Genomic DNA, 19,734 nt, shown 5'->3' with positions numbered 1-19,734 from the left:
ATAGCCTTTAAAGGTGAATTTTACAATATGAGTGATATGTATAATAGTGTTGACGAATGATTTCTGTGTTCGGCTATTATGTTTTCTGACTTTTTATTTTATTTTATGTTTGTTCTCTAGTTCGGTAGTATGTATGTTTTGTTAGTGATCGATTTAATGTGCTTGTTATTAGCTTGTATTTTGGGGCAACTGTTATTTCTGGATATTGATTTTTGGTTGACAAAGTTAACCATAAATAATATACTGTTATTTTTGGATATTGATTTTTGGTTTTGGATATTGATTTTTGGTTGACAAAGTTAACCATAAATAATATACTGTTATTTTTGGATATTGATTTTTGGTTGACAAAGCATATTAGTTTTAAATTTTGTTTTTTTGAATATTAATAAAAATTAAGTGAGATATTATTAAAAAAAGTGATGAGAATCAAATTATTTGAAAAGATTTCAAATTTTTATATGAAAAATAAGTAATTTGAAAATTAGATATTTAGAATATTCTAATGAATAAAATGAAAATTTATTTATTATATTTTTTAAAAATATAATATTTTTTTATTAATTAAATATATACTATTAAAGTAAAATGAGATGAGCATTTCTTCTAATTAGAGACATTGTGGTAATGAACTCCAAGAAACTATTATTTATCATTTTAATATTCTTCCTCCATTAATGAAGAAAGAAATACATGATTATTTAGATAAAGATATTCATCACTTTTTAATAAAAAGTACATACCTTTTGTTAATGCAACTTTATGTCTATTTTTCTTTTCACATTCAAAATTGTGAATTAGAGAAGGAATTAGACACCTTACAAAAGGACATTGGACAATAATTTCATAATACTTCTCATCACGCGCTATGATTATTCATTGGATATGTGGTCACAACAACTATGATTTGTATACTTAATGGTTTGGCTTCATATTACTTCATTTAATTGAATATACAGGTGGTGAACTTAAGCATGGATAGGGAGTTATTACTTACATTGTTCCTAAGATGACACTATTAAGTATGGTGTACTCTATAATTTTTCACTTTACACTCTTTATGCCTGCACACTTTTATATGTGGGTGTAGGGAGTATTTGTAATACATTGACCATATATGATCTTCTTATGGATGACAATATACTCCTTCCTTTCACTCTTCCTTGTGACAAATCATTTGTGTTAGTACCTATTCATTTTGAGTCATCCTTTTTACCTTAGGAGCATGACCAAAGCCTAACCACTTGATGTCTAATACTTTTTGACAAGGTCCCTTTTGCCTTTGTACCCTTTATCATGATCCTTGGTCATAGGTTTGGCCTTATTTGAGTTCCTAAACTTCCAAGTTACTTGTTGAATCACTTGGCTTCAACCCCTTTATTTGGTAATGGTAGGGAACTGCACATTTACTTAGAACTATTGGGTATGTGTTATATTATTTGAGCGACTAATCCCATGTGATGTACGTTGATATGGGAGATAAGAAGGGAAACTTGGACCTCTTTGTTTGGGGGTTCTAGGGTATACGACCCAAGAAAAAATTATTGGTATGTTTAAGCCATATTTTTTGTGTTTTTTTATCCCATGGTTTTCTAATTCTCATTAAGGAATTAAGGTTTAATGTAATATGGGGCACTGGATTAAAGATTTTGGATGTTATAAAATCATATATATTGTATTGTAAATGATGAAGAAACATAAAGGTGATACTCTAAACATTTTGTTGGTTTTCCTGGTTATGGGTTTTTATTGCTTATTGTAAATGTTTAAAACTTACAAGAACACTTCCTCTATTGTGTGTTTCCCATACTATGCAAACTTCTTTGCATTGTGGGCTCATAAATAGTACCACAACGCTTTTTAGCTAAGATTTATATAATAAGATATTGATCAAAATACCTAAATCCAAATAAATGAGGATACATGGATAAATTTACTTTAATTTTGTGGTTATTAACTACCTCTCTTGTTTGCATGAGGATATGCAAAATATCTGGTGTGAGGGAGATGTTGGGCCCCTGTTCTTACATGATTTCAAAGGTCATTTTACCTAATATTTTATAAATTTCCCTTTATTCCTCATTTATAAATTTCCCTTTATTCCTCATTCATCATTACCTTCATTACCATATATTTGTCCATTCTCATCCCATGCAAACTTCATAAGACATATGAACATTAATATGGCTAATTTTCATCATTTGATGGTTACTCGTAATGGTTTTTGTCTTTTCCTAACTTCTAAAAATTTTGGTGTGCCTATAGAAAGTTCTTGTAACAGACATTTGGAGAGTCAATTTTGAAACATCATTTAAAATTTGATGAATATCAATCTAGAAAAAGTAGAAAATGGCTTTTGTGCATAATATGGCTATTTAGGTGAATTTCAAGTAGAATCCTCAACAAGTGCAACATATGAGATGTTTGGATAAGGTTTCCACGGGGATTTATTAAAATTGTTTGCTGAAATATGCACTTCATTGTTTGACCAACAAGCCTTGTGTATGATGTCATTTGACCTTCTTATGATCTCCACATGATCTACATCTGATCTCCACATAATATTCATAAGATATTCACATGATCTCTATTATCCTACATCTAAGTTAAGTTGGTTTTAGATCCACTTATTTAGGGACTGGTTCTATATTGTTGTAATCTCTTTCCTTTTATGAAGGATGAGTTATATGTATAAATATGAGAGGATATCAATCATTTGCAGGAGGTTTGAACTATCAGAAGGAAGAGGATAGATTAAGTGTTAAGCATATGATTATGAATTAAATGTAGAATATTTCTATTTATTCCTCTGATTAATATCAAAAAATGATTTTCTCTTTTCAAATGCATGTGTATTGGGTTAACTTCAGTTATGTATACTCTTTAGCAATGCTTCATTGAGTGAGGAGGCCCCCCTATGTAAGGGATGCATTACTCTTCTTCTCTTAGTTTTTTTTAATTATAGTTAGTTTGATTTTATGCTTAGTTAATGTGTCTACTTATTGTTAAGTGTAGCTTATTTTAATGTGTTTTCAATTTCATTTGCTTGCAGTTTGGTGTGGTGTGTCAACCTAGTGGAGGCTACTAATACAAAACTTCTAATAGAATAAAGTTTTGTTCATCTTTAATTACAAAAGTGAACAATTAAACTATAAATTATATGATTAATTGATTTTGTGATTGTAACATTGAAATTATTTACATAATAAGAGGATTTGAAAACAATTAGAATCATGACTCTGTTAAATTCTTTAAATTGCGATTATTTTATATTAGAACTCTGCTTTCATTTCAAATTTCAATAGATTAAGTTAGAAACTAGACCTAGCATATATTGTGCATTACACTTCACAAGTTTACCAACTTGTACTGATGATTTAATTGTAACAAAATTCTAGTACAATTAAATTGACCAACATTTTTGGTGCCATTGTCGAGGAAGTGCACATAGGATTTGGTTTCTCATTTAGGAATACAATTAAGTTGTATAAGTAAATCATGATAAATAGGATGCATGAATATCAATAAATTTTGGGTGCTGTAATATCCCCCATGTACTAGTCCATGTGTTAAATAGGGATTATCAATTATAAATTCAGGCATGTTCAAGAATCCATTGAGTAAATAAGATTGTTACTCAAAGAAATATCTCAAATCCTAGCAACAACTAGAAACATCTCTACATCTCAGGAGGAACAAATCTTAACCACCATCAGGAGCATACTTGCACTCCAAGAAGTAATAGAATGGAAAAAAAAGGTTCATGAACAACATCTATAAGAAGATCCAGAGTAGATGAGAGGACCATGGATGACATTTGATGGAGAGAAAATATTAGAACCCAAAATCAAGGAATTTATACTATGCCTATCATTAGATCCTTCATGCATTCAAGAAAATAATCAGAAAATATTAGAGGATCTGCATGGCATGACAAAGGAAGGCATACAAAGTGATTCCAATGAAAAAGAAAATACATGGAATCATGACTACATTGAAATTTGGTTCAAGATAAATATCAGGTCGAAACATCACTCTCTTCTTCAACATTTCTTGACATAAGCTCAATCAAAGTAGCTAGTATCACATTTACTGGTATATGTAAAATCACATTTTTCAAACTTGAATACAAACATATCTATTATCTTATTATGGATATGGATTCATTGCAAATATTCATACACTTAACAAAATAATTTCTTTCTTTAGGTAGGGTAGGATATTGTAAAGAAATAAATAAAATAGCAAAGATAAAAATAATTCTAGTTGTGAAAACCTAGTAAGTGGTGCAACTAGACATGAATCATGATGTAACATGCCTCCTCTCACATCTACCCACTTTCACTAGCTTACTTGGGGTAAACATGAGATGAGGGGCTAATATGATATGACTCAACCTCCTATATGACCTCAAGGAAATTTAGTCGACACAACTAGACCTTACTAACTTCCCCCAGGGTCCACAAGACCCCTAGGAGTAACCCAACCCCTCCAAGTGTCCAATCCCTGAGACAACTCACCTTTTCCCTAACTTAGAGCCCTAGTCGCTCCCTTGCCAAGGCCTCCATGTGACTATGGGTTCCTAGTCACTCCCTTTCCAAGGCCTCCATGCAACTATGGGTTCCCAGTCGCTCCCATAGGCCTGCATCATTGTGACTGTGGCCTTTTTCTACTAGTGTTGTGCCAGCGACTACGATAATTAAGGTTATTTTCCAGGGCTAATGCTTAGCCTCTACCTAGAAAGCTATGAAACTTCCAAAACTCATAAAAGACATGAAGACAATGCTTGTAAACCAAAATTGGAACCAGGACTTACACTGACCATCCCCAACCGGGACTGACATTCTGTCAAACACTTGGTAGGTATGCAACCTACAAGTCATGAATGCAAGTTTGAACATAAGGTACTGAAAACTTATTTGAGGTTTAACAACAAAGGTCTCTACCTTCTCCCATTAGCTGTCTTAACACCAATTAGGTCTTGCATTCATTATTTATTCAGTTATAAGTAAAAACATAAATAGAGCCACTAATGATATTTGTCATAAAACCATGCTTATAACCAACATATAACCAGATAAATAACCATAAGAGAAAAACCATTAAAGCCACATAATAACCAATACATTTCGTTACCAAAAGTAAGAGAAACTTAGCTCTTATTAACCATAGGCAAACACCAACTGGGTTCAGGACTTCCATGTTCCACCCAACCATAGATTGACTGAACCAGATCTTTCTTTCAACCAATCACCCCCGTGCCATATTCCAAGCATGAATGTGGGAACTCATGGGATAAACCAATCCATAGACAACCAAGGGAATCCATAGGTTTAACCACCTCCACCCTCTCCATACTGTTGTCGAGATCAAAAATCAAACCGAGCTTGGATGCCTCATAATTTCTTTACCATCCTTGAGGAATTTTCTTGACTCCACCCTCAGGATTTACCATATATCCTTCCATTAGCGGTCAAGGGATTCCTACGCCTTTGGGAATTTTCCTGAGACCACCTCACCCCGGATTCTGAGACAATTTGAGAATCCAAATCTCAAACCGATAAAGAACCCCATCACACCATGGCTACCCGAAAATGGAAATGCTACTAAAATCCATGCCAATGACAACAAAAGAACCAAATACCAACATCCACATTCCATGCATGTCAAAACCAGCTACAAAATCACACATGCAATCTGTTACCTACAAGTATTCCCATTAAAGTTGCTTGATCCTTTCCTTCCTTTCCTTTCCTTGTCCTTCCTTGCTTTTCCTTTCCTTTCCTTTCCTTGCTTGCTTTCTTTCTGCTCTTTGAGACAAAACTAACACTAAACTAATAAAAGGCATTAACTGATCCTCAAAAGCCTTTTATTAATGGGGCCTCTATTCTCTTCAATTTTCTTTCCTTAATTTTCTTCCTCACATGCAACCTTTCACTTTTCACCTTCCTTTTCTTATAGTTTCCATTATTTTCATAAATAATATGCCAAAAATACTTTTTTTTTACTTTCCAAAAGCTTAGCCATTGTCTTTGCTAATTTCCCTTTAGTCATAGAACACCACAAGTGATGCCCACTAGGATATTTTTCCCAACATTTAGCTTGGAATAAGTGTCCATTGTCGGTGGTCTTATTTTACCTTTATTAACTTTTATTACATGAAATTTTAACCCGGGGTTGTTATAGACCCCTCCCCCTTAGGGGAACACCATCCTCGGTGTTAAACCATACCTACACCCAAAAAAACCACTAAAGAGAAAAAAAATACTACCTATGGAGCTTTATAACCCAGCTCATTGCAGTATTTATAATAACATCCTGCTCAAAAGCAAAACCATCATGTAAAACATGACAACATGACAACCGTACCACTTACTGGAGCTTTATAACATAGCTCATTGCAGAATTTACAATAGAAACCATACATAAATATGCACAAATGCCAAGACTCATTTGCCTTCACCGAAAAACAATGAAGGATACATAACCCGCATATGATCTACCATCTCCCATGTAGCTTCATCGGACCCAAAGTACTTCCACCACACTTTAACTTGCTCGAGTGCTCTGCTCTAGAGCACAAGATGTTTTCGCTACAATATGCATTGAGGTTCCTGTTGGGCGCGGGATCCCCCAAGGGCAGTTTTGGGGCTTAAAGCTCAGATTTTGGTCCAATTTTGTAATCCAAATGTAAAGACTCCGCATTTTGTGGTCGCAGAGTGCGTAGATGTTAAAGAGTCACAGGGTTGTCCACCCTTATTTTGATAATGTAATGTCGGTTGTAAAATATCTACCCATGGTCAACGGACCATGTGATTGTATAAATAGAGCGAAGCTCTAAGTAGTTAAAAGACACGAAGGAATCAATGATTGAAGATATATGAGAGATAGATCTGAAGTAGAAGTCTAAGTTTTGGGTCGTAGCGTAGGTAGAGGCTCTGCAACTAAGTGCGTAGAGGCTTAGAAGTTCGCAGCTGAGTTCACAAACCCCTGCAGCTGAGTGCGCAAGGCAAGTCGAGTCTGTAATCATATGGAATTATCAATAAATAGAAGTATTCTATAATTTCTGCATCTTTATTTTCTATTTATGCATCTATTATATTGGGTATAAATTTAACTTATAATGCTTATATGATGCGCGAATGTATGTAAATGTATTGGTTAAGTGAATGCAAGTAAGAGCATCTGTTTACGCGAAGCCAACTAAGATCTGTTAATAAATCAAGTAAGATACTTAGTGTAGTTTGGGAAATATCACATTTCGTTGCCCTAGCAGCGCGAAAGCATATCAACCCCTGGTTAGGGCTGTGTGAAAGCTGATTGTAACATTTCGTGAAGGCACTGAAGGGCAGAGTAGAGGGATAAGATACTTGCGCGAAGGCAGGTATAGTTGGAATAAACCGACATCACATCCATCTCAAGGGTGCGGAAACTTGGTTCCAACATCCCCCCATACTGTTTCGGGTGAGATTTTAGTCTGCGCTCTGCGGGCTGATGCTGAAAGGGCCAGTAGTGTAGGGATTTGTTTAGCTAACTAATGCTGAACCTGGGTCAGGCCCCCACAAGCCAAAAAATGGTTCCGTTGTCGGGACCGGAATCTGCATGAGAGATGTGTGATGTCGTATCACTGGAATCCAACTAAGAAAGAAATCAAAGGCTGGTTGGACAGAAGGATTCACGAGTTCGTGGCGCAGGAGAACAGAAACCCGCGACTGTCAAAAGAATAGTGGTTGGACCAATACTTGTATACGGAGATCCACGAAATCTTTTTTGCCTCTTTCCCTACTGAGCTATAAGAGCTGATCGTGAAGCTAGCAAATAGCCAAGGAAGGTGGAAACTTGACGGTCCTATTGTGTGGAACCCAGATCTAGTGCGAAGGTTGGAAGCATTAGAGGATAAGATCACGCACGTTGTCGATCATTGGCTCGATCGCATTATAGGAGGATTTGTTATTGAGTTCGTGGTTGACACCTTAGTCAGCTATAGTGAGGCAGAGCGATGATTTTTTCAAAGGACCGAGAGGTAAGTACGTAAACTCTCTGAATACTTGGATTAAAATGTTGTTGTGCGAAAAATGGGTTATGCAGCTACCTTGATGTTTGGGACTACGCAAAGCGGAAAAAGTTATAGAAATGAAGGAAATAAGGGTCTAGAGTATAACCCCTTGATTTCACCACCGTGAAGGGATGAAGAGGGGATAGCTAAGGTCTCTCTGTGAAGTGATATTCAATTGATAAGACAGGGATTTCTGCGAATACCACCTCTGCCCACACTACCTCCATCTTCACCGCCATCACCTCCAACTTTACCCGTACCACCTCCACCACCACAACGATTCAATATGGAAAACACAGTGAATTTGCCTTTGTTCAAAGGTTTGGGAAATGAGGACCCAAACCAATTCTGGTTCGTTGTGAGGGTTGTATGGGAAGCTCAAGGTGTTATAGATGATAACATAAAGAAGGCAACATTGGTTAGTGCTTTGCAAGATCGCACGCTAACTTGGTATATTAAGTAATCCAACGATAACCTGAATGCTAGAGTAGCAGACATCCAAGTAGCACTAAATAGGGAATTTAGCAGGCCTAAATCCGAAGCACAGTCGATTGTGGGATTCAAATAGATCATGATGCTACCAGGTGAAATGCCTTGGGAACTAGATCAGAGGCTGAAATGTACGATCTGGGAAGCCAACATGAATTTGACAGATGGACAACATCCTGATTGGTTTGTGGCTTCACTACTACCACACTTAAGGAGTGCGTTGTCACAGTAGAAGATAACAACTCAAGCAGAGGCCTTGGAGATTGCCATGAGAATACATGAGACTCCAATGCAAGATCCTAATCTAGGAGTTCAACAGATCCATGCGGAGCTAAAGAATCTGTGCCTTGAGATGCAAATCTTGAAGCAGGATAGGACAGCTCGACTAGAGGTACGCGAAGAAGTATGGTGCGTGAAATGCAAGAGCTAGGGTCATGATAAAGACCACTGCCCAGTCTTTAAAAATTACCTTGCAGGAGGAGGACCGATGCCTTTAAGGCTGGAAACTCAAGCAAGACCTAGTGCGGTGCCTGCTTTGTGGTGCACTATCTGTCAAATAGTCAGAAAACATGCCACGGATAACTGCCACCTGTTACAAAAGTATACACAAACTCCAAAATAGTTGTTCTTCAACTTTTGAAGATCAGTGGGACATGATGAGAACACCTGCAGGAGCTATGAATTGATGATGGATAGAACTCCCACCTACAGGGTTCAGGTCGAAATGCAACCCTTTGACTAGAATGCAGGGATGGCACGGACAGGATTTCAGATAATTGATTTGCTACAATTGCAGAGGGCTAGGACACTATGCCCGTGATTGCACTAATCCAACGCGCCTGTCGTGCAAGTATTGCACGTTGTTTGATCATGAAACAAAAGATTGTCCTACGATAATAGCCAGGATACATGACAAAGGAGTGCTACTGCCTCCCCTGACTTAGAACCTGCAAATGATGAGGTCTGAGCCACACGAGGAAGATCCGAATGTAAATATAGTGCTCTGAAGTGGAATCGCGACGAGAGATGACAAAAGGAAACAATTGGAAGACAATACATGGGTTCGCAAAGCCCCGGCAAAAGAGGCCGAGTTCAATTTGGAGCACGCTTGTGAAGCATTCATGGAAGCTAAGAAGATCTTCGTTGAGGCCTCCACTTCAGGAAGCAAGGATAAACCAGAGTCGGAGATGGACCCCTCTATGCTGACAACTTTCCTAGAAACCTGTATGAAGTTACTACGCGACAGTAAGGCTGTGAAATGGTTACAGGAACTTATCAATAGATGTGCTGGGACCACGCGTAGTCTGCAAGATCAGAAAGCATAAGACAAGGAAGAGACGTGAAATGAGACTCACCGCGCAGATCGGAGAATACGAGATGGATCAAGTCATTCTGGATTTGGGATCAGATGCGAATGTTTTATTGAAATAGACATGGGAGCGAATGGGGAGACCTGCACTACAATGGTCTCTGATTCGGCTAAGGATAGCGAATCAACAGAAAATAATACCCATGGGGCAGCCGCAGGGAGTGACCGTGGATATTGAGGGAGCGAGCGTGCTGGCAGATTTTGAAGTAATAGAGATTGTTGATGACAACAATCCCTACCCTGTGCTCTTGGGAATTGACTGGGTTACTAATATGAACAGGGTAATCAATATGAAGAAGCGAAATATTATATTTGAGAAGAAATCACTGAGCGTAATAATACCCCTGGATCCTGCTGAAGGATTACACTATACGGAACCAGTCCGCGACTATGAGAGTGATGAGGATCTCGACTGCATCTATAAGATAATAGCACGAGACCAAGACTGGGTGAATCCCACCGCAGATGGGTGGATTACATGGGAGCCCAAGAGTTCCTGCACTTCAGACTCTAACGAAGAAATAGAACGATGGCAGAATCAGTTACACGAAGTAACTATGTTGAATTGCAACATGATGACCTAGTCATTGCGTTGTGTGTCATCGGAGGAAAGAAATCTGCCTACTTATGAGGGACTGAATGAGGTGGATATATTTTTGAATGCATTTGAGAGGGAGGTGCTAGAAAAGCAAAGCTTCTAGGCCTTGGACTGGGTACTGTGCGCTACACCCGCAAGATGGTGGGGTATGCACAAAGGAAGCTTTGATGATTGGCACGAATGTAGGAAAATGACGTGAAAATGATTTGGGAAGCCTAAGATGCGACTGACAGAAAAGTACGATGGGAAGAATGATCAGCGTGCATCTGGCCAAGTGGACGCAGTCTTATGGGGAAAATCCACAACCTGAGTGGGTTCACCTATTCTGTCATACCCTAGATGTTATCATAATGAATTGGTATGTAGAAACAGAGCTTTGCCATGGCACAAGTGAATGGGATATCCTGCGTGAAGGATTCATGATGACATTTAGTTTTGAGGACGGGTTTGACGGTATTGATGAAGCACTACAAGAGGTGAAAGCAGCCATCTTCAGGATACCGTAGGATCCTTTAGACCTGACGCAGCCTAAATCGGCTACTCAACTGAGTCGCGCGCTGGAATGTTATAATGTAACTGCTGAAGAAGAGGACGAGGATTTGCGGAAGATTAACATTCTAGAGACAGAAGGCCACCGCGAGGTTTAGGGACCACAGATTGAGAACCCTAATATAACCGTGCCAGTGAAAACTAGACAGGTGAACATTGGTACGGAGGTAGAACCCAAGTTCGTGAAGATTGGAGACTACTGGGACGACTCGACAGTGGATAAGGTCGCTGAATTAATCCGCGTATATCAGGACTTATTCCCTACCAAGTTTATGGATTTGAAAGGAATAATCGGAGACCTGGGAGTGATGAAGATCACGCTAAAGCCCGACGCGAAGGTAGTTAAGCAGAGGCCTTATCGCCTACATCCGAAATACAAGGAGAAGGTCCACTTAGAGCTAGAAAAAATGCTAGCAACAAGCATCACTGAGCCTATGGAATAGTCTGATTGGGTAAGCCCAATGGTGGTGCAAGAGAAGAAGTAGAAGGATGAGATAAGGATATGCGTGGACCTTAGGAAGCTGAATGACGCTTGTGTGCATGATCCTTTCCCAACTCCATTCACAGATGAAGTGTTGGACAATGTAGGTGGCCAGGAAGCATACTCCTTCACTGATGGGTTCTCTAGGTACCACCAAATCAAAATCGCACCGAAGGATAGGAGCAAGACAACCTTCACAACTGAGTGGGGTTGCTTTCAATACACTGTAATTCCGTTTGGGTTGAAGAATCCACTTGCTATCTTTTCGCGTGTGGTCATTGCGGCATTCAAGGAATTTATTCATAAGTTCCTGGAGGTCTATTTTGATGAATGGACCGTATTTGGGTTGGTTAAGCGCCATGTAGCGAGCTTGCGTTTGATGCTGGATACCTGCCGAAGATACCAGATCATGCTCAACCTCAAGAAGTGTCTATTTTGCGTTCCTTTTGGGAACCTATTGGGGCATGTGGTTTTGTTGATGCCCCGAAAATTGTTGTATCAACATTGGGGGATAACCACCCAGTCCGGACCTTAGTACAGCTCCTTTTCCATTTGGAATGGTGGCTCCGACTGGGGATAATGGGACCAGTTTCCCAGTAATGGATAAACGGGATGAATGAATGATTGGTTGACTAATCTAATGATAGGCGAATAACTTAATCTATCGGCGAAATAAAAGAAATACTACTAATCTCAGGAACTATTGTATTTTTTAAAGTGTAGCGCCTGATGATCTATGTTTATAAACATGCATGTAGATGACTCTATTCAATAAACATGGACTTTTATTCATTCAAGAATTACTCTGCTTAAATCGTTAAACAAAAGGATTAGCCCAATATTGCTACACTTTATATATCATCGATACATATATGATCAAAGGAAAAGCATCCCATAAACATCCAATAGTGGAAGGAATAGAGAAATGCTGTTAAAACACATACATATATTCGATAATAGCAAAGGCAATCAAATAACAATTCATATGAAAATAATGAATTCAAACATAGATAATAGTACCATATGAGCTGCTAAACACTCCCAATATCAATCGCTATTTTAGATTCTTCTTCTAATGCAGAAATACTTTCAAACAAAGACAATAGTGCACATTTGCATAAAAGCTTCCTTGTCAAAATTGGAATAACTAGTCCAATTTTATAAAAGAATATGGCTGAAGCACAATAGTGCAACTTCAGTCTTTAAGTCAAGTAGAAAACTTTACAACCCTTTCTAAAAACATGAAAGGGTCTATAAATACTTAATTAAGCTAACTATCTATGAAACTGAAATCCTACTTAATTGGTATCAATTAATTTTGATCATAATTTCCTCAACAATCTGGCAGTCGGCAGCATGACTCATCAAGTATGCTGTTTGCCTTTGAATCTGAGCTGACTTATCACAAGCATCGGCTCCACTTCGGGTGGTCTGTTGAGGCGAGAGCTAAGCTGGGTAGCATAGGTGGCATCCTAAATATCGGGGATAATATACCCGATTGCATTTGTAAGGCACTTGAGGGTGGCTCTTTGAGTGTGTGGTTTTACCAAGAAGAACCAATAGGTATCCCATGTTAAACTGTTAATTCTAGCAATTAATCTCCCCTTTTCCTCTAGATCTGGATAAGATGACTGCTCCAATGTTTTCATCGCTGTCAATTTTCCTGGTGTGCATTGGGAAATCATGTTTGACAAGTAGAGAGTGTTATTAACTAATTCAACCAAATTGCTTGAAGTTGATTTGCACCTTGAAACTGCCCTCTCTGCTTTCATTAACTGGGACTGCCATTCTGTAAATAATATATCTTTATGTGACTCTAAAATTCTTGGTAAATTCGCCGCTTGTCCTTGGTCAATATCTTGCCAGTCAAGAAATGCAGCTATTGTTTCTTCAGCTTGATCCAATTCCGTCCTAGCCTTTTCTACTTTCTCACTTATTGATGCCGTTAACTCACATAGTGGCTCTGCCTGGGCGATTTGTTGACATAGAAGTTTGATTTGTGCTATTAATGTCGTATTTATTTGTAGTGCTTCTACTCTGAATTCAGTTATTGCTCTGCCTGTCTGCGCATCATCTGCTTCATTGTTACTATTACTCTGCTTCATTGTTACTATTACTCCTGCTTCAAACTTCCTTCCGATCTGCCTGCCCGTGCATCATCTGGTTGCTTATTATCATTACTTACCTCTATTCTTCTTCTTCTTCCAATGGCACACAACACAATCGCCTCTACTTCTGCATTTAATTCATCCGCGCCCAACTACTTCCATATATTTATAAATCACTGCGGCCGCGATGTCAAGAAAACCTTCGCCGCACATCTCTACCGGCACCTTACTTCCCATGGATTGCGAGTGTTTCTTGACCGGCCAGAGTTAAAGGCTGGAAAAAGAATAATGTCTCAAATCGAGGAGGCTATTCAAGTGGCCTCTGTCCAGATTGCCATTTTCTCAGAAAACTATGCGAATTCGAGATGGTGTTTGGATGAGCTTCGGCTCATGGTAGACTCAGAGAAGCGCGGGGCTACCAATCTACCTGTATATTACAATATTAAACCTTCCGATCTACTGCGGGTGGACGCAGCTCAAGATGGACTGTATGCTCAAGCCCTACTCAAAAAAATGGAGCGATACGACTCCGCAAGAATTCAAGGTTGGAGAGAGGCTCTTTCTCAGGTTTCATATATCAGCGGCTTTGAGTTGGAGGCGTGTAATGGGTGAGTATCTTCGACACTCTTACAATTCTTGTCTTCGTTTTTCTTTCATGGATTGATAGCCACATGACAAATTAGGCAGGTTACTGTTTATAATTTTACCCTCTGAATATGCCATATTCAGGGACGAGGCTGATCTCTTGGATAAGGTGGTGCAAAGGGTATTGAAAGAGGTTCCAGAACCAGAGTTGCATGTGGCCAAATATGCAACTGGTTTGGGAGAAAAAATTGAAGATTTTGAAAATACCGTCTTATCACAGCGGGAGGAGCAGTCGGTGGAGGCCATGGTTGTGGGGATTGCAGGTGTAGGTGGAATTGGCAAAACGACGCTTGCCAACGAATTCTTCAACTCTAAGAGATCACATTACGATGGCTCGTCCTTTCTACCTGATGTCAGAGAAAAGGCGTCTAGGTTGTTTTTACCTTCTCTGCAAAGTAAGCTTATTGAAGACTTGAAAGGTATAGAAAAGAAAATTGATAGATGTGAACAAGGTATATGAGTGCTTAAAGAGTATCTCAAGTCTTATCGTGCTCTCATAATTATAGACGATGTAGATGATGCCGATCAATTGGATGCATTTTTGCCAATTAAGGGCGTCCTTCATCCCAAGAGCTTGATTTTGGTCACTTCTCGTGACAAACATGTCCTTCGAAGTGCAGGGATAGGAAAGGCATCAATCTATCACCTAAAGGGCCTCAATGAATCACATTCTCAAGAGATTTTCTGTTCGCATGCTTTCTTTCGGCCACATCCACTACCAGGGTTTGAAAAGCTTGTCGACAGGTTTGTAAAAAGCTGTGACGGTTTGCCTTTATCGCTAAAAGTTTTTGGTGCTCTTTTATGTGGGCAAGATCAGCCTTATTGGGAAGAAAAATTGAAGGAACTTCATAGATTGCCTGATAAGATCCTAGCAAGCCTTAAAATTTGTTATAATTCATTGAACCAAAAAGAGGAGCAAATATTTTTAGATATTGCTTGTTTTGGCATAGGAGAAGAGAGGGCTAAGTGGGTAACAATATGGGGCGGATTGGCGGGGCTTCAAACTCTAGAAGACAGATGTCTTGTAGAGGTAAAGGAGGAGACTCTTTGGATGGCGTCAGGGTTTGTATATGAAAAAGTGAAGAGGATGAGAATGCATGATCATGTGCATGACATGGGAAGAAATATTGCTGAGGAAGAAGTATCAATGCCTCGTCGTCTTTGGCGCTCGGTTGAGGAGGTCCATGATCTGTTCGAGGAGCAGTCATTATCATCTGTAAGTCATTAATCATCTAAGACTTCATACCCATGTCCACAACTTTCAACTTCTTTTTATTCAAATAAATAAATAATAATTATGCCAGGTACTATGTCGTAATACTATCTTTCAACGAATGAACAGGTAATACCAGATGTACGTGGAATTAGGATGCCTATATGGTGGAGGCATTATTACGCACAAAATCAGAGATACCGCTGAACAAAGTTTCAAGTGAGCCGGCAATCAAAATGAGAACATTGCAACTTCTTGAAAGTGAAGGGGAATTTGTGGAAGGCATAATAAGAAGGGTGCAGTCACCAAATCTAGTATGGCTCCGCTGGAATAACTGTCCCTACTCTTCGCTGCCTACCTGGATTCCAATGGACCACTTAAAAGTTTTAGAAGTGAGTGGGATGAAACTGAAAAAATTATGGCGTCGTGATTCTCAGGTGAGTAAATGTAGATGAACATACAACAATAGTAGATGAGAGTAATTGTGCATCTTCTGTTTTCTCATGTTATGATTAAAACGTCAAACATTGCAGGCACCTCTACAGTTGCGCGAGCTGTATGTTAAGGCTCCACTTTTAGAGTTTCCAAAGTCAATAGGGAAGTTGACACACGTCGAAAATATTGTCCTCATGGAGAATTCTTTCATCTCGGGTCCGCCAGAGCCCGCAGATCTATCAACATTACCAACGTTACCAGAAGAATTCTTGCATCTCCGCTCCTTGAAATATCTAGAGCTTGATGGGAGCTTCAAGATTCTTCCGAAGGAATTTGGAAATTTAACAAATCTCCAAAGCATCGTTCTCTCTGGTTGCTCAACGATGGAGAAGCTTCCAGATTCCTTCACGGATTTAACAAATCTCCAAGTCATCCAGATGTCTGGCTGCCACAGTTTGAAGCGGCTTCCAAAATCCTTGGGAGATCTAACAAATCTCCAACGAATCGTCCTCGAGTGGTGCAGTCGTTTGGAGCTTCTTCCAAATTCGTTTGTGAATCTGGCAAATCTCCAAGACCTCTATCTGTCGGGCTGCTACAGATTGAAGCGGCTTCCAAACTCCTTGGGGGATTTAACAAATCTCCAAAGAATCACCCTCAAGAACTACGAAGGTTTGGAGGTACTTCAAGAATCTTTTGGGTGTTTGACAAATCTTTTACGCATTGAACTCGCTGGCTGCAAAAGATTGAAGAAGCTTCCAGATTCCTTCACAGGTTTAACAAGTCTTCAACACCTCGAGATGTCTAGCTCCGACATATTGAAACGTCTTCCAAAATCCTTGGGGTGTTTAACAAATCTCCAATGTTTTAATCTATCTAATTGCAAGAGTTTGAAAAAACTTCCAAATTCCTTGGGGAATTTAAGAAATCTCCAAGTAATCAGACTGGACAAGTGCGAAAGTTTGGAGGTACTTCCAGATTCCTTTGGGAATTTAAAGAATCTTCAAAGGACCACCGTGCAAGATTCCGGCTTGAAGACGCTTCCAAATTCCTTTCGACATTTAACAAATCTTGTGTCCATAGATCTGGCAGCATGTAGAAGTTTGAAGATGCTTCCAAATAATTTATTTGGGAATTTAACAAATCTTGAAACAGTACGTCTGTCCGGTTGCGAAAGTTTGGAAAAGCTTCCACATTTCTTGGGAAATTTGACAGAACTCCGATCCATTCAGTTGAATGGCTGCAAAAGTTTGAAGAAGCTTCCAAAATTGTTGGGAGAGTTAACAAATATCCCAGGCGTTGATCTGTCTGGATGCAAAAGTTTGAAGAAGCTTCCGAAATTGTTGGGGGAGTTAACAAATCTCCGACGCATTGATCTGTCTGGATGCAAAAGTTTGAAGAAGCTTCCGAAATCGTTGGGGGAGTTAACAAATCTCCGACGCATTGATCTGTCTGGATGTAAAAGTTTGAAGAAGCTTCCGAATTCGTTGGGGAATCTATCGCAGCTGAGATTTCTGGATTTGAGTCATTGTAGCACGTGTTCGATTGCACTACCTGGAAACATCACCACACTTCAATTGTTAAACTTATCAGGATGTGTCCAAATGGCAACATTGCCCGCCCAAGTGGAACATCAGAAGTCCTTGGTATTGTTGAATCTGGTGGGTACAAACTTAAAAGAGTTGACCAATGAGCAGACTGCATGCCTAAGCAATTTGAAATCTCTATTCTTAGGAAGTCCTTTGTTGAAAGAGCTGCCACCTTCATTCGGTTGCCTATCGAGTTTGAGCATACTGCTTCTCCATGGATTCCACGAATTGAAACGCCTGCCCGATTCAATTGGACTATTGACTCAGTTGACTACGTTGGAGATATCAAAATGTGGAATACAAGAGTTACCAGATGTCATGGAGATGAACAATCTCTGTTCTTTAAGAGTACGCGTTTGTCCGCTGCGGGAACTGCCATTTAAGGAGGAGTTTTCCCCAAGGAGAAAGAGAAAGCGAAGAGCCACGGAGAAAGGCCTGATTCGGAGAGTTGTACTGCACAGAAGTAAGAGAGGTATCCTTTCCTGAAGGTGTGTGCATCAACCTTCATAACCTCTGCCTTGAGTGTTGTAATGATTTGGTAAAGGTCGGTTCATTGCCAGCAACAGTAGACAGTCTGATTTTGAGGGGTTGCGTGTTGAAATTATAATTTCAACTGCAGTGAACAGAACAACAGCAGCTACTTTATTCATTTGTCGTGATTCGGCGCCCCACATTTTCTCTCGATATTTTAAGTCACCGCTATTACCATCTTTTCACTCTTTAATTATTTTTGAGTTCCCGAAGGATGAAGATCAGATACAACACTACATCGTTACTTCTCAACAACCATATTAATGAGCAGAACGGCTGAAAGAGAAAAGAACCAGCCTCAAGTCGACGTAGCATTTATCAGTCATAGATTTCATCACCACCGACTCAAGAAATACAGCAAAAGATCAAATCTGTTAATCATGAGCAGCAGAGACTTCATCAGCAAGTTAAAGCGGTGAAGACCCTTTCCCGCACTATAAAATGCAGACACAACAGTGTAGAACAAGAGAGTTTTTTTTGTATTGCACAGCAGTGCTGAAATTTTCTGAGATAGTTGTTTTGTGGAACTGAAGCGTTCCTGTTGTAATCCCTCTGTCAAGAGGAAGATGCTCTTTAGTATAATATTTTGTGAAGATCCCTCTACGTGAGGAAGACTTATTTTATCAGTTAGTTTATCGTTCATAAATAGAAGTTTCTTTTCGCCTGTTGCTGTTTCACCGTAAGTCGAAAAATAATTCACGTCAAAAATCCCTGTTGCTGTTACACCGTAACTCAAAAAATACTTGACGTCAAAAATTTACGTTGCTGCAACACCACGAACAGTGTTGGTGCAACACAAGTTACAGCAACTGAAAAAAAATTGTTGCTGCAACACCGTTTCCAGAGAACGAATTTTTCTGTTTTTCTGAGTTAAAAAAAGAGTATTTTCTGTGTCAAAAACAGAGTATTATTTTGATCAGTTTTTGATCCTGAGGCAAAGTAGAGTATTATTTTATGCTCTGTTCTTGTGTTTTTGAATTATTAGAAAACAGAGTATTACTCTCTGTTCGTATTTTTGTTGTTTCGGAATTTATCAGAAAATTCTCAACAGTGGAAACCGAGGATTTTTCCATTGTATTTTGTTTGGAATAACCATAAATTCCCTACATGGTATCAGAGCTTGTCCAGGCTCTTTGAAGACATCAAAGAAGTTGAAAGAAGATTTGTTGCTACAGCAAATTATCTAGCAGAGCGAAAACGATGTCAAGGTATTTTTCAGATTAGTTTTTTTTGTGTAGCTGCTGAAGACAATTAAGTGATTTTTTTTACAGTCAAGTATCGTAAGAATGGCCAGCACCAGCGTGGGTATGTTTAATACCCAGCTCCCACAGTTCAATGGGAAAAATTATGACTACTGGGCAATAACCATGAGAGCCGAGTTTGCCTCACAAGATTTATGGGAACTTGTTGAATATGGATTTGAAGAACCATCAAATGAAGAAGAGTTTATTGGATTAACTCAGGCAGAGAAAGAGCTGTTGAAGAGCAATAAGAAGAAGGACTCAAAAGCCTTTGTACTTTTATATCAAGCAGTGCATGAGAGTGTGTTTCCGAGGATAGCAGCAGCCAAGACATCCATAGAAGCATGGCAAACTCTCAAGACAACCTATCAAGGCATGGAGAAAGTGAAGACAACAAAACTACAGTTGCTGAGGAAAGATTTTGAGAAGCTGC

General features: G+C 39.0%; 2 protein-coding genes and 1 pseudogene across 2 annotated transcripts; 2 read left to right on the top strand and 1 right to left on the bottom strand.

The window, feature by feature from the left end:
* The first annotated feature begins 13,749 nt into the window (after positions 1–13,749).
* LOC149216299 (disease resistance protein RUN1-like) lies at positions 13,750–15,715 on the top strand. The gene is made up of 4 exons (XM_089389899.1): positions 13,750–14,258; positions 14,380–14,714; positions 14,802–15,511; positions 15,638–15,715. Exons 1-4 carry the CDS (start codon positions 13,750–13,752, stop codon positions 15,713–15,715), a joined length of 1,632 nt encoding a protein of 543 aa, XP_089246025.1.
* A 313-nt stretch (positions 15,716–16,028) lies between these two features.
* On the bottom strand, positions 16,029–17,459 carry LOC149216298 (uncharacterized; annotated as a pseudogene).
* Positions 17,460–17,544: 85 nt separating this feature from the next.
* Positions 17,545–18,015, top strand: LOC149216297 (uncharacterized). The gene has a single exon (XM_089389898.1). It carries the CDS (start codon positions 17,545–17,547, stop codon positions 18,013–18,015), a length of 471 nt encoding a protein of 156 aa, XP_089246024.1.
* Positions 18,016–19,734: the final 1,719 nt, after the last annotated feature.

The sequence above is a fragment of the Pinus tabuliformis genome, chromosome 1_1 (assembly GCF_031772625.1).
Source record: "Pinus tabuliformis cultivar Carrire ecotype Pingquan chromosome 1_1, CPIR1, whole genome shotgun sequence".
In the NCBI taxonomy this organism is placed as follows: domain Eukaryota; kingdom Viridiplantae; phylum Streptophyta; class Pinopsida; order Pinales; family Pinaceae; genus Pinus; species Pinus tabuliformis.
This window is presented reverse-complemented; position numbering and strand designations above follow the sequence as displayed.